General features: G+C 35.7%; 1 protein-coding gene across 1 annotated transcript; it reads left to right on the top strand.

Moving 5' to 3' along the window:
- The first annotated feature begins 9,675 nt into the window (after positions 1–9,675).
- Positions 9,676–10,609, top strand: LOC101956824 (olfactory receptor 5P4). Its single transcript, XM_005341085.2, has one exon. The coding sequence runs from the start codon at positions 9,677–9,679 to the stop codon at positions 10,607–10,609; it is 933 nt and encodes a 310-aa protein (XP_005341142.1). The 5' UTR covers position 9,676.
- The last annotated feature ends 4,821 nt before the right edge of the window (positions 10,610–15,430 follow it).

Here is a 15,430-nt window from a genome sequence, read left to right as displayed (position 1 = left end):
CTTTCTCAGGAGCACTGGAAATGGCTGTGGCAAACGTTTATGGCATTCACATCAAAGCTTAAATACATAATCAGAAGAAAATGGTTGAACAACGATCAAGAAACAACTAAAAAAGAAAGAAAAAAAGAAACATTTGATTGCTGAGAGTAAACAATATGATGGAGGAGATACACCAAATGTAATCATTAGAATATCCAATGTCCATGGAAACAGAGTTTACCAAAAGCAATTAGAATAAAATCTTTTAAAAAGTATAATTAATTTACTGAAAGGGATATGAGAAAATATTGAAAGCAAAAAAATCCATTTCAGGTGAGAAGATGTTGCTCCTGGTGACTCCACTCTGGCACACCTCCATCCAGCATGCCACTTCAGGGGTGAGCTGGTGCTTGCTGGGGAAGCAGCAAGGTTGGTTGTGCTTTGCCTTGACCACTAGGGGCGCACAAGTTCCCTGAACACCAGCAGTTGGGACTGTGGCTGTGTTCCAGATGCTCATCTAACTGCTTATTTTAGGCACTAAAAAATAAAAATTTTATTGCTGAATTTCTTCTAAAAAAGCAAAACCCTCAACTGATGGGTTGAACATCAAAATGTATGCAGGGAGTTCTCTATCATTGAGCCTGGAAGCAGCACTGAAAGTGCCTAACACCGTACAAAAAGTCAAAGAGAAGGAGAAAAAATTTTTACTTTATATATTTTTTTATTTGTTCTAATTAGTTATATATGACAGTAGAATGCATTTAGGCACTTTGACATATTATACATAAATGGGATATGATTTCTCATTTTTCTGATTTTACCTGTTGTAGAATCACACTGGTAATGCAGTCATATATGTATACAAAGTAATAATGTATGTTTCATTCTACTACACTTCCTATCCTCATACCTGCTCTCCCCCCTTCACTCCCCTCTACCTAATCTAAAATAACTCTATTCTTCCTAAGCACTCCCACCCCCACTGCCTTATTGTGAATTAGCATCCACATATCAGAGAAAATATTTGCCCTTTGGGTTTTTGGGATTGGCTTATTTCACTTAGCATGATATTCTCCAACTCCATCCATTTACCTGCAAATGTCATAATTTCATTCTTCTTTAAAGCTGAGTAATATTCCATTGACTATATAGAACACATTTTCTTTATTCATTCATCTGTTGAAGGGCACCTAGGTTGGTTCCATAGTTCAGCTATTGTGAATTGTGCTGCTATAAACATTAATGTGGCTGTGTCACTGTAGTGTGCTGATTTTAAGTCATTTGTGTATAAACGGAGGAGTGGGATAGCTGGGTCAAATGGTGGTTCCATTCCAAGTTTTCTGAGGAATCTCCATACTGCTTTCCATAGTGTTTGTACCAGTTTGCAGTCCCATCAGCAATATATGAATGTGCCTTTTTTAAGAAGGGGAAAAAAATTAAAGGTGAGACATGAGAATCATTGATTGAGAAGTCCAACATGTATGTAGTAAAAACCCCAAACAAAGAGACCAGTAAAGTGGGAGTGGAAGTAACTTGCTAATAATATAATTAGAAAAAAAAGTTTAGTGCTGAAGAGAGTCAAGCATTCTCAGAAAGAAATGTCTCTTTAAATATCAAGCATGAAGAATGACAAGAAACAACTACTTCCAAAGTCATGTAATGAAATATTAAAAACAAGGAATATAGAGACTATCCTAAAATTTCACAAATAACAACAATTATCTATAGAGGAAGCAAGTACTAACACCAGACTTTTCATTAGCCACACTAGATACTAAAAGATAAAAAAGCAACTCTTCAAAAAGTTGTGTGGTGGGAAATAATCATGCATATGGAATGCTATATCCAAATAATATATGATTCAAGCAGGAGAAAAAAATCCATTTTCATATCATGGAAAGACTCAGAAATTTTAATACTCACCTTTCTGGATGAAGAGAGAATAGATGGGCACATGTGAAACCTGAGGAACAGGAGTGAGTAAAGGAACAAATAAAAGTCATTTATTAGTTTAGATAATTGTTGGTCAAACACTTCATAGCTAAATTTCTCGATGATTTAACATGTGAGATGGGGAGTAGTAAAAGCTGGAAGAGAGAGAGGGACAGACAGGTCAGATTCTCGTCCAGTTCCAAGTTAGGGTTTAAGAGCAAGTTAATCCCAGACATTGATAGAATAAGTAAACAATGTATTAAACCATTAGGAGTTTGTAGGGTCAGGGATGTAGCTCAGCGGTAGAAAGCTTACCTAAAGTGCAATACAGTCATAACTATAGGAAAAGTAGAAATGAGCACATAAATTCTGTGTTATTAGGTTGAAAACAATACAAAGAAAAATGAATTTCAATCTAACTGATATAAATAATGATAGGAAAACAACAACCAAAGCAACAATAACAGAGGAAAAATAATAAAAAGAAAACTCAAAATTAGATACCGTCACAATAATGGTAGTATTCATTGCAAAACTGAACAAGTTTGATCAATAAGGAAATATGTGCTCTCAAATATTGCAGATGGGAATGAGATTGACAAAAAAAAATTTTAAAGGTTTTATAAAAATAAAAAGTGAAATTCACAGGAACTTATAGCAGTCACAATCATTTATATATCTAACAATGCAGTGTTGAAATATTTAAAACAAAACTAATAGGAATATGGTGAAATGGGGGGGAAAGTCCATAATTATAATGCACGACTTTGAGGAACTGGTAGGTCAAATAAATAACAAAAAGTGTGATCTGATAGCTTATTAACAAAACATCATTCCTTAAACAGTGCTAGTTGTCTTTAAGGGGCAGTTAGCAGTATCTACTAGAATTTAAATTGTGAAAATCTTTTGATCCACTATCTCCCTTCTTCGTGTACATCATAGCGAAATAGTGTTACCATGAAACATGAGAAGGGCTATAATTAAATGAATAATAAATACGTTGAAATCATATGAATCATTACAAAGAATGAAAAAGATTAATACATACATGGAATTGTCTAAAATATTTTTGAAAAAAATTATGACATTAGTATCCCTTATTAAAAACCACATGGAAATTTTAAAAAGGAAAAGATTTTTGGCTTCCTTACTAAAAGTATTGGGATAGAGATGATTATGGAGTAGGGAAAGGAATAACCTTCAATAACTAGATCACTATCTTCAGAGCCCAGTATTTTGAAGATATTACATATATATATATATTATATATATATAACATATATATATTATATATAATATATAAAATACATATATATAAAAATACATATATATATATATATATATATATATATATATATGTCAAACCAATTGTAATGTGGGTCACTTTCACACAGAGGAAAGCATCATAGCTCTTCCTGTAGCTCCATAAGGTGAAACTAAATATAAACCTCATGAAAACGCTTGACAGCAGACACCTGGTTATGGCTGCTTCTCAGAAATGGCACTGATGATCACAGCATAGCTCATGCTAATTATGTTTATCCAAGTCAAGTTTCAAAACTAATTAGATCTTTGCACTTGTATTACCTGTATGCTAATAATAAAGAGAATAAATGAAGCCCCTGAGATCTTAATGAATATCTTAGCCAGCATAATGGTGTATGAATACATAAACACACCTAATTTTCTTATCTCATTGGATTTTCTCCCACTGGATTTTCAATAGAATATTAAAAAAAAAAACTGTGCATGTCTGATGCTAAGGTACTGATGATCTAGCGTTCCAAATAGTCCAAAGTCTTACATAAATAAGCCCTGCCATATAGAAATGACTCCAAGAATCTGTCCTCATCATAATATTTGACCAGCAGGTAACATTCACTTTGTTATTAATATAAAAATGTCCTTTGCATTTATAGTGAAAGCTAATAATTGCATATTTAAAAGAGGTTTTGAATTACTAATTCATTGCTGCTAATTGCTAGGTGTTTTAGCACACATTATTTCCTTTAACACAAACATAGAAGACTAATGGTATTATTTTAAAAAGAAAGTTGAGGCTCAAAAGGGTTATATAATTTTTCCAAAATTACCTAGATGGTAAGCAGTAGACCTGGAATTTAGCCCCAGAATTTGGGTTCTGAAATCTTATTTTAATTACAGCACTGTATGTTATGTCTCTCACTTCATACTAGCACTCATCACATTTCAAATTCCTTTGGGTGTTTCATGTATTTATTTTTCTAATAAAAATAGTATTTATTCCAGGTTGTGCTTTTTAACCTGTGACACAATCCCGGAGCTATAGTTAGTGAAGCCAGAGATGTAGCATTCATATGTTATTATATTTTGTTCGTATGAAAAATGGATTAAGTCACATTAATTAATTCTTTCTGCATTGAGATAGGTAAGATTAGTAAGGCTGACTAAGAAGGGTACTGATAGCAATTTCTTCCCCACTCATCTTTTGATGCTGGGGTGGGAGAGGGGCTCCATTTTTCTACATTTGCCTGTGGAGTAGAATCAGTTATTAACAGTAGTACTGTCTTGCTAGGCTGCCCCCTTCCAGTATTTTGTCTAGAAAGAGCTGGATTTTGTTGGGCATCTTTCTTGGTCTTTTTTGGGTTTGAATTTCAGGTTTCTCCAGATTTGGATAAACACAGTTTATTCATCCACTCAGACAACTGAAAGACTTCTTGATTCCTTCCAAGTTTTGACAGGAATAAGCTTCTATAAACCTCTGGGTGTACATTTTTGTGTAGCATAAGCTTTCAGTTCATTTGGGTAAATACCAATGAGTACAATTAATGGGTTTTATGATAAGGGTATTTTTAATTTTATGAGGAACTGTCAAACCATCTTCTGAAGTGGCTGCACCAATTTGTGCCTTTATCTGTGAGAAGGAGAGTTCCTATTGTCAGTGACTTTAGTTCAGGCCTTTCTTTGGTGATCCACCTTTCAGATCTTTGTTCACTTCTTATTGTTAAGTGTTAAAAATTCCTTAATAAAAACTCCTTAATAAAAATAACTACACAAAACAACACATCATTGAAAGAATCCCTAAATCAATAAAGGTAGAAGGAAAATGAACCAGAAAGAAGGTCTTCACACATAGGAAGGAATAGTGTACAAATATATATGCAAGTGTGTGAATAAATATAAATAAACAAAATGCATAAATCAATGAAATCTGAAACAATGTGATAATTACTGAAATTTTTTCTTTGTACTTTTTCTCTTTACACTACCTATAGCTATTGAATTCCAGATTGGAAAATGTTTCTAGGTTACTGTAGTTCTGCTTCAGCTTATCTTGCTGGTTATAATTAGGTCATAATGTTCTCTAAAGTCTTTGAACTTATTCAGGGTTTTCTAGTTCCTGTTATTACTGGTGGAGAGTCTTCTGTTAATTTAATTGCCATGACTTCATAAGAAATTTTCTAATATTTCTGGCTAATTTAAGAATTTTTCCTTGTTTGTTATTTTTCAGTTTTATTGTAAGAAGATTCTTATTTGTGCTTGCTATATGTAAATATTTATATTTTTCATCAATCTCAATATTTCTTAGCCATTGACTATAAAAAAATTATTTCTCTCTTATTCTTTCTAATATTTGCTTCTGGAACTTACTTTGAGTGTGAAAAATAGGCACTCTAATTTCATCTTCTACCTTAATGTCTCTTTCATTTATTCAATTATCTTGCCCCTCTGTTTTCTGATTTTTAATTTTTTTAGTTGTATGTTGACAATACACTTATTTTATCTATTTATTATTTAATGTAGTGCTGAGGATCAAACCCAGTGCCTCACACATGCTAGGAAAGAGCTACAACTCCAGTCTCAACAGTGTTTTCTTAAAAAAAAAACTTTATGCCTATTCCCAGGTTACAGTTCTTTCAGATTAGTTGTGCTTAATGTTCTGTGTAAAGGAGCACCTGTGGAGGGATACCTGTGAGGAGGTGCACAAAGAACCGACAGACACGAAAGTACAAGCAGACATAAGGATGGAGTGGAGAGAGTGAAGTGAAGTGGTGAAGAAGAAATGAAGAAGTGAACTGACCACTCCTCCCTGCCTGGGAGTTTATTAACTCAAAGAACACATATCCCCATTACTATGACCATATTCTGATTAGTATTTCTTTAACCTGAGTGCTAGCTAACTGAGGTTAATACAAAAACAGAGCCGCTTCTATCCAAGGAGATTTCTAAGGAAACCAGATAGTGCCTGCAGAGTTGTCTTATTACCTCAGAGGGAGGAGGCTGGGCATTCCAATCGTGAGAATAAGGGTGACAGTTGCTCCCCAGGAGTTTGCTCACTGGGGGGATACTCATCTGTCTATTTCCACAGTCAGAATACCTACGGTTCTGCTTAAACTATTTCTTGAGGTTTTAATCAAATGTCAATATTTTCCATTTCTAGTAATTGTCATTGTCATTCTTTATAATATTTGCTTTTTAAAAATATAGTATCTTGATCCTTTCTCTGGTTTTTAATATCATGTTTTATTACTTTAAATGTAAGTATTTTGTATCCTGTTTTAGATAATTCCACCACAGGGAATCTTAGATTGTAATTATTACTTTCTTATTTGTGCTCACTCATGATAGCCCATGTCTTCTTGTGGGACTGTGCAAAAGAGATCCTTTGGGATTTGTGGTGATGGTATGTCATTCCAGATAGACTTGGCATTTTCTCTTTTAGGAGATACTTACTTATCAATTACTGATAAACTATAACAAACCATGGTTTAAAAGAACCATTTTATTTTCTTCTTCATAATTTTATGGATCAGGAAGTTGGGGAGGGCTCCTCTATATGGTTTGGCTGTGATTTCATGTGGCATGCTGGCACTGCTGTGGCTACAGGATCCACTACCCAAGTGGGTTCTTCACTCATATGCCTGGCCTGGACTGCTTGTAGTTGATGCCATGGGCTGGGAGCTCAGCTGTAGCTGTCAACTGGTACAACTAAACATTGTCTCTTCATGTGGCTAACACTTGGAGCTTAAGTGTGGCAGCTAGGTTCCCAGAGAGATGGTCAAAAGGATGAACATTCCAAGAGCTGTGACTACTTATGAACTAGTCTCAAAAGTATCAGAACATCACCTCTGCATCTCAGGCAAGTCACGAAGTTTCCCTTAAATCCAAGTTCATAGGGAATTAGACTCTTCTCTCAATGGCAAAAGTAGAACAAAATTTGCAGTCACCTTTAATCATCCAAAATACATCTTTAATATATCACATTTGTGATATATCATAGTAATCTAGCATATTATTGTCAGGGCATGACTACTTATTATAATTTCAAAACTTGGGATTTATGACTAAATGAGTATAAATTCAAACTCCAGGACTCCATTAGGATAGACCAATATAATAGATTCTTAGGAGATCCTTAGTTTTTTTTTTTTCCCTCCTAGGGACTCAGATGAAACAGAAAAATTTCCTTCTCATCTCTCTTAACTAGTATGAGGATGTTTTAAAAAACTGTCTACTAAGGTTGAAAGTGTGGATTCTTGCATTTAGAGAAAATATGTCAGGAGAGAACGTAGGAGTCTCACTTTAAACTCTTCTCTTTGCACTGTCCCAAGCCCTTATCTTCCATGCCTTTGCAACTATTAGAACACAAATCCTTAGTGACAGAGTTTGGCATATGTCTTTGGACAGTGGCAGTTCTGTTTCAGTGCAGGTTGCTCTTGTATTATTTTTGGTCAGTGAGGGTTTCTTTTATTACATGCAAGTTCACTTCTGCTTCTGAACTTTTAAAAATAATTCATTAATTGACAAATAATAATTGTATATATTCATGGGTACAACATGATGTTTTAAAGAGTGTATACATTATAAAATATTAAATCAACTTACTTAATGTATTCATCATCTTGTTTATCATTTTTAATAAGAACATTTAAAATCCATTTTTGGGCAATTTTGAAATATATAATGCATTATTATTAATTATGGTCATCATGTATATTATATAGTACAATATAACTAAAATATATTTTTTCTGTCTAAAATTTGTGTCTTTTTAACCAACATCTTCACCTTTTTCTATCTTCCTGTCTGTCCCCAGCCTCTGGTAAACACCATTCAACTCTCTGTTTCTATGAGATGGACTTTTTTATGATCTATCTATAGCTGGGATACAGTGTATATCTTTATGTGTCAGACTTATTTCACTTAGCATAAAATACTCTAGGTTTGTCCATGTTATTACAAATGGCAATCTGTACCTACTTCTTAAGGCAGAATAATATCTCATTGTGTATATATATCACACTTTCTTTATCCATTCATCCATTGATGGACGCTTAGGTTTCTTTCATATCTTGGCTATTGTGCATAATGCTTAAATGAACATGGAAGTACAGTAATCATTCTGGCATACCAATTCAGTTCCTTTGGATATATATGCAGAAGTGCAATTACTAAATCTTATGGTAAGTCTACTTTTAGATTTTCGAGAAACCTCCATACTATTTAAATAGCTGAACTAATTGAACTCCCAACCAAGTGTACCAGGATTCTGTTTTCTCCACATTCTTGCCAGCATTTGTTATCTCTCATCTTTTGATAATAGTCATTCCAATAGGTATGAGGGAATATTTCACTCTAGTTTTAATTTGCATTTCCCTAATGATTTAGAGATGTTGAGCATTTTTAATATTTTTTTGTACCTAAGTAGTTTGTATAAGTATTTTGTTGAAATGTTTTTTAGTTTATGTTAGCAATATTGCTTAACTAAAACTAGATTTATTCATTTTTTGCTTTCTCCTAGTTAAAACTATTCACTAGTTTTTTGTTAAATTAAATTAGTTCTTTCTATCCCTTTTGTTTATGTATTACCCTGTTTGCACTCACATGCACAATGTTTTGTTAACCTATTCTGCTGCATACCTTATTTATATAACATTATAAAATATATTATTTTATTAGTTTGATACAATTCCTAAAGTACAATTATCCAAAGTGGGCTTTTTCTCATGTTTCTCTCAGGATCAAACTGTGTGTGTAGCTTCTATTCACTACTAATCTGTAATTTTATTAAACAGATTAGAGGATGTTGTGCTGTTTTAAACTTGATTCATGCAGATAGATCTATTTTGTACTTCCAGTATAATTTCAGTATGTTTTTTGTTCCCTGGATTTACTCAAAGCTCAGGCTGGTGGAAAGTACCACTATACTGTACCTGTATCAGGTAAAATATGTCACTGTGGAAAAAGAAGAGAAATTACCTACCAATAACTTAATTTGATCCTGAACACACACACACTTCCTCTTGCAGCCATTTGGTATGTACAGTTCACTCCCACTTAACTGCAAGATGACTGGGAAGAGTGGTCTCCAGTATGACTGAGAAATAGAAGCAAGCTGGATATTGCCAAACACTGACATTAAGGTCAATCGCTTTAACCATTCAGGTTTTCAAACCATCATTCAACATTCAACATTTCAAAGCATTCATTCAACAGCCTGAATTGATTAAATGTTGTAGCAGTGAGTGTGAACTGTGTTCTGACCCCCAAAATCATTGGTCCCTTTGTATCTGTGGCCTTAAGATAAATAAAGATTAATATTTTCATCTCATATATAATGTAACGTTTGAAACCATTTTGTGAAGTGTAAGCATTAGACAAAAGTGAGTCTACATTTTTATATTTTAATAGGCTAAATATTGAAGTAAATATATCAATTTTGAGATTATTTAAGTTATTCTCATATCCACTGGTTTTTATTTTAGAAGATACCATTCCAAAAAGGATGGAGACTGGAAACTATACAATGGTGACAGAGTTTATCATTTTGGGGTTAACAGAAGATCCTACACTTTGTTCCATCTTCTTTGTGGTCTTCCTAGGGATCTATGTTATTACTATATTGGGCAATACAAGCATAATCGTGTTAATTCGAAGAAGCCCTCAGCTTCACACCCCAATGTACCTCTTCCTCAGCCATTTGGCCTTTGTGGACATTGGGTACTCCACGTCAGTCACACCTGTCATGATTGTCAGTTTCCTGAGGGAGAGAACTACCATTCCTGTTGCTGGCTGCATAGCCCAGCTTGGCTCTGATGTCATTTTTGGGACAGCTGAGTGCTTCCTGTTGGCTGCCATGGCCTACGACCGCTATGTGGCCATCTGCTCACCCCTGCTCTACTCCACCCACATGTCTCCTACTGTCTGCATCATTTTACTGGTGGCTTCCTATCTGGGTGGAATCATGAATGCTTCATCACTTACCAGCTGTTTATTGAGCCTGACTTTCTGTGGGCCAAATACAATCAACCATTTCTTCTGTGACCTCCCACCACTAGTAAAGCTTTCTTGTACCCATATTTACATTGCTGAAATATCTCCCGCCATCTCAGCTGGGTCAATCATTGTAATCACACTGTTCACCATCAGTGTTTCATACCTGTATATTCTCCACTCCATCCTGAGGATGCGCTCTACTGAGGGAAGGCACAAGGCCTTCTCTACGTGCACCTCTCATCTCACTGCAGTCACTTTGTTTTATGGGACAGTCACATTTGTTTATGTTATACCCAAGTCAAGTCATTCACCTGACCATATTAAAGTAGTGTCTGTGTTCTATACAGTTGTGATCCCCATGTTGAACCCCCTGATCTACAGTCTGAGGAATAAGGAGGTGAAAGAGGCCATGAAGAAATTGATGGTAAAAACACATCCCTAATTTTGAAAGGAATTCAATGTGAATTGAGAAGCTGTAAAGTAATCATTTTGAGAACATCTGCAATTGGAATTTATGTTGCCAATTGGCCTTATTTTATGTGAATAAATATCTTAAAGTACCAGTATGTTGATTAATTCCAACTTTAATATATAAATTTCTAGAGTAACAAAATAAAGCATATCATTTTCACAGAAATCTGCTGGGCTCATATTTAATGTGTATATTTTGGGGTTAGGATATCTGGAAAACATAGTTTCAATTTTTCTCTCCTCTGCCTATTATTTAGGGAAAATTTGACTAAAGAGTTTTCCCCAACCTTTTGGTTAAGTAATATGTATGTTTTAAATGGGATCATAGAAATTAACATCTTGGAGAGCATCAGGTGCTCAATGTCAAAGCAATTGATGGTAGTGTTGATAGCCCAGTCACTTATAAGCAAGATTTGGCCTCTCTTACACAGGAATATCATAATCTTCGAAAATAGTGAAGCTGTGTGTTATATATATATTTAAATGGGATTAATTTAAACTGTAATTTTTCACAAATATTCTATATCTTAGCTGAATTTTTAATTATTTTGACCAACCTCAGTGCTCTTCTACTAGGGGATATATCAATATTGCTGGAAGAGCTTTGTCAAAAAATCCATATCCACTCAGCACTCACCACAGTTCTTGAGAAGTCTCTCCCAGGAGAAATCTCAAAGATAGCAGGGTATTACAGTTTGCATAATCTTTATCAGTAATTTTGGTGGAGAACCTTTGATTTTTTATGATACGTTTCTTGTCATATATGTTGATGGTAGATCCTGCTTTGCTCATGCTATTCAAAAGCAGCAGTGATAGGCAGTTTGTCAGTATGACACTACTTCCATTCACCCCAATGACCCTGGCAGCCACCAGAGAACAAGAAGGCTGTGACATTGGGTCAATCCTTCTATTTGTCCCTCCCCCCCCCTCCCGCCCATACAATTTTCTTGGTTTTTGTCTCTACCAATATTAAGGAACTGGCAATGTTCTTCATTTCCAGCTTATCTGTGCTGTGCCCACAGTTTTTTCAGTGCCTTCTACCAAGTTATAAACACTCATAAGCACTTGATTATCAGAAGACAGACTAATGTTGATCATAAGGAGGAGGAAAAAAATCCCTTTATTTCTACCTTGTAAAGAAGGAGGATCACTTTCCAGTCATTTAAGATCATGAGGTAACTATGCTGTAGGAAGATTTAGTCTCACACCTTAGAGGTTGCTCTCTGTGGCTCTTCCTTTGATTTCATATATTTTATACTAAATTTTAAGGTATTTCCCTTTTGAAGTTCTGTGATGAATCCTCTCTGAAATTTGAGAATCTTATAAAGGTAGTGTCTTCTTTATTTATTAAGGTCTAATTTTGGACTGTGAAGATTTTAATGAGTGTCCTGGGGCCACTGGAGATGATTCTCTTGAGACTCCATTAGGAATTAGAAGTCTTGTGTCTGTGGATCTATCATCCGATGTCATGTCCACTAAAGTGCATGATAGGGACTTTTTTTTTTTTGAGAGAGAGAGAGAGAGAGAGAGAGAGAGAGAGAGAGAGAGAGAAAGAGAGAATTTTTTAATATTTATATTTTTTAGTTTTCAGCAGATACAACATCTTTATTTGTATGTGGTGCTGAGGATCAAACCCAGCGCCTCGAGTATGCCAGGCGAGGGCGCTACCACTTAAGCTACATCCCCAGCCACGTGATAGGGACTTTTTGATATGTTTGTTCTTATTTTTCTGAATGAAAGTGGAAATGATTGCCAATCAATTTGTTAAAAATAGATATTGGAACTGGATGTATGGTGCACACCTGTGACTAGAGAGACTGAGGCAGAAGGATTACAAGTTCAAAGCCAGTCTCAGTAACTTAGTGAGGTCCTCAACAACTTAGGGAAAGCTTGTCTTTAAAAAATGATAAAAATAAAAAAAAAAATAGCTCAGTGGTAAAGTACCCCTGGTTTCAATCCCCAGTAACTATAAACAAACAAACAAACAAATAAATATTGGAATGCTAGTGATTTCATCAGGCATATTCACTTCTTATTATAATACCATTTATTTTATAATTCTGAAAATTTGCTAAGTTTTTCAGATTTCTACCACTCTATTCACAGGTCAAAAGGAATGAGGTGTCAGGAGACTATTCTCTAGGGAAGAAAAGAAGGTGGGTAGGAAGAATGAACACACAGTATAATCCTTGCTATTGCTCTCTCATAGGGCAGCTCTGTTATAGAAGACATTGCTTAAAATGAATATATACCTTTATCCAAATCCCCAGTTATTTCGGTGACACCTGCAAATGGCTCCTAATTGCCTCTCTCATCATCTTGTCCCTCAAATTTGTTACCATCTGTTCTTTCACCCAATAGACTGCCAAGTATTACCACCAATATTTGTTCTCATAAGCTCAGATCTTGAGGCAAACTAGTCAACATACTATCTTTTTTAAAAAAAATGTTTAAATTAAATTTATTTTTAAACTAACATATAAAACAGTATACATACTAATGAGGTATCATGTGATTTTTTTGATACGTGTATTGTTATGGTTTGGATGTGAGGTATCCCCGAAAAGCTCATGTGTGAGACAATGCAAGAAGGCTTAGAGGTGAAATGATTGGGTTATCAGAGCCTTAATCCAATCAATACTGATGGGGTTAAACTGAAGGCAACTGAAGGCAGGTAGAGTGTGGGGGACTGCCTGTGGGCATGTATTTTGTCGGTGGAGTCTCTACCTCTGCTTCCTGATGACATCCTGAGCTGCTCTCCACTGCCACACTTTTTCACTATTACATTCTGCCTTACCTTGAGCCCTGAGAAATCGAGCTGGCTGTCTTAGGACTGAGACCTCTGAAGCCATAAGCCCCCAAATAAACTTTTCCTCCTCTAAGATTGTTCTTGCCAGGTCTTTTAGTCATAGCAGTGAAAAAGCTGACCAAAACATATACACATTATATGCTATTTAAATCACTTTAAACATATGCATCTTCTCAAACATTCATCATTTTATATGGGGAAAACACTCAAAATCCTTTCTTCTAGCTTTTTGAAATATTCAGTACATTATTATTATCTATAGCCCCATACTATATAGTAGAATACCCAAATTACTTCCCTATTTGACTATAACTTAATAAACATTGACCAGCTACTCCCATCCTTTCCTCTCCCCTACTCTTTCCAGTCTCTGGTAACCACCACTCCAGTCTCAACTTTTATGGGATGACATTTTGATATTTTATAATTGAGAAAGATCACACAGTACTAATCTTTCTGTGACTGGCTTATTTCAGTTAATGATCTCCAGTCCCATGCATGTTACTGTTATTGAAAGCATTTCATCTTTTTGTGAGCAATTAATATTCCAGTGAACGCACTATCTCTTGATTAAATTCTGCAATTCCTTGTTCTGTCTTATATTCCTTCTGTCTGCAAAGCTCTATTTTGGGCTTAACCCATCAAAAACCTTGCCCATTCTTCAAGGCTCAGCACAACTGCCATATCACCCAAGAAGCCCCTTACTTGCACAGTATTTAACAACAGAAGTAAAAAGCACATTCATTAAGAAGGAAGTCTATTAGGAGGGGAACTTTTGTTGGCCTCCACTAGGTTCCAAAGCCTCAATGCTAATAGATGCAGTATAACAGACTAGGTTGCTATACATAATGAATTAGAACTTTTAAGAGCCAGATTGATCTGTTTTTACCTCTCTTGGACCCTTCATACAAATGCAGAGAGCACATCCTCAATTTTCTTTGAGAGCCAACTGCTACCATTCAGAGCCATACTCTTGAGAACTGCTCTTGATAGAAAGGAACTTAATAGACAAAATCTGGGAGAACATGCTGGTATACCCAGTGTGACCCATGGCCAATAACTAAATGATACACAGATTTAAAACAATAATAACAAACTGCCCTTTTGCTGCAAAGTTGGACCACTCTGAGGTGCCACTCATGATTCACTGTTACCTGTGGGCTAGGACTGAAGGTGCACTTCAGCCGACCCTGCATCTTCATCTAGAGTCTTCTCATGCTGCTAGGAGCCACAGCCAAGTAATATGATGCATGGCATTTCTGGCTGAAAGGTGACGCCAGCAAGCCATTGAGATGATATGATTATGTTAAGATCTGCATTCATATGGATATTGGACTCCTGCTGTCCACCTGGGCCTGCTACGGGACTCCTGGAGAGTTCCCATTGGTTGGGGAAATGCAGTAGGAGGGAATTCTGGAGGAGGGACTTTCTGTTGGGGTCCGGGAGAATGCCTCGTGGGTCAGTCAGCAATCTGCCCGGGAGCTACCGGGCATTGGCGGCAGTTTCAAAAATAAAGTTTGTTCCTGCTTGAGTGGCTCGTGATTTTGTGCCCAGCCAGACTGCGGCATCATGCCTTATTCTGCTTCTCTCTCATCTTTACAGGTTTCCCCTGAGACAGCCCCTTTACTAAATCATTTGTGTGACCATTACTAACACTCTGGTTTGGAGAACTTGTCAAAGACAGAATGCCAATGAACACTGGAATAAGAACTTTATGTACTTAATTATGCACACTCAAAATTTTAAAAACAATGGAATATAAACATCAAGTTCAAATTACTGGACCTTATTCATTCTCTCTGAGCAAACAGCTGTAACAGCCATCACAGCCAGTCATATAGTCATACAGACTGAATTTCTGTCTGTGGATATATGTGTTTGTTTCTTGTGGTGCTGGGGTTCTGCTTCTTGCTAACTGGCTCTCATTACTAAGTACTGGAATCCACCTCTATGTGGAGGACATTTCATGAAGTCTGAGTTCAC

The sequence above is a fragment of the Ictidomys tridecemlineatus genome, chromosome 4 (assembly GCF_052094955.1).
Source record: "Ictidomys tridecemlineatus isolate mIctTri1 chromosome 4, mIctTri1.hap1, whole genome shotgun sequence".
Classification (NCBI taxonomy): domain Eukaryota; kingdom Metazoa; phylum Chordata; class Mammalia; order Rodentia; family Sciuridae; genus Ictidomys; species Ictidomys tridecemlineatus.
Note: the sequence above shows the minus strand (reverse complement) of the source record. Positions and strands in the feature narration are given on the sequence as shown.

Coding starts and splice junctions, on each gene's coding strand:
- LOC101956824 (XM_005341085.2), top strand. CDS start 9,677: ATGGAGACTGGAAACTATACAATGGTGACAGAGTTTATCATTTTGGGG.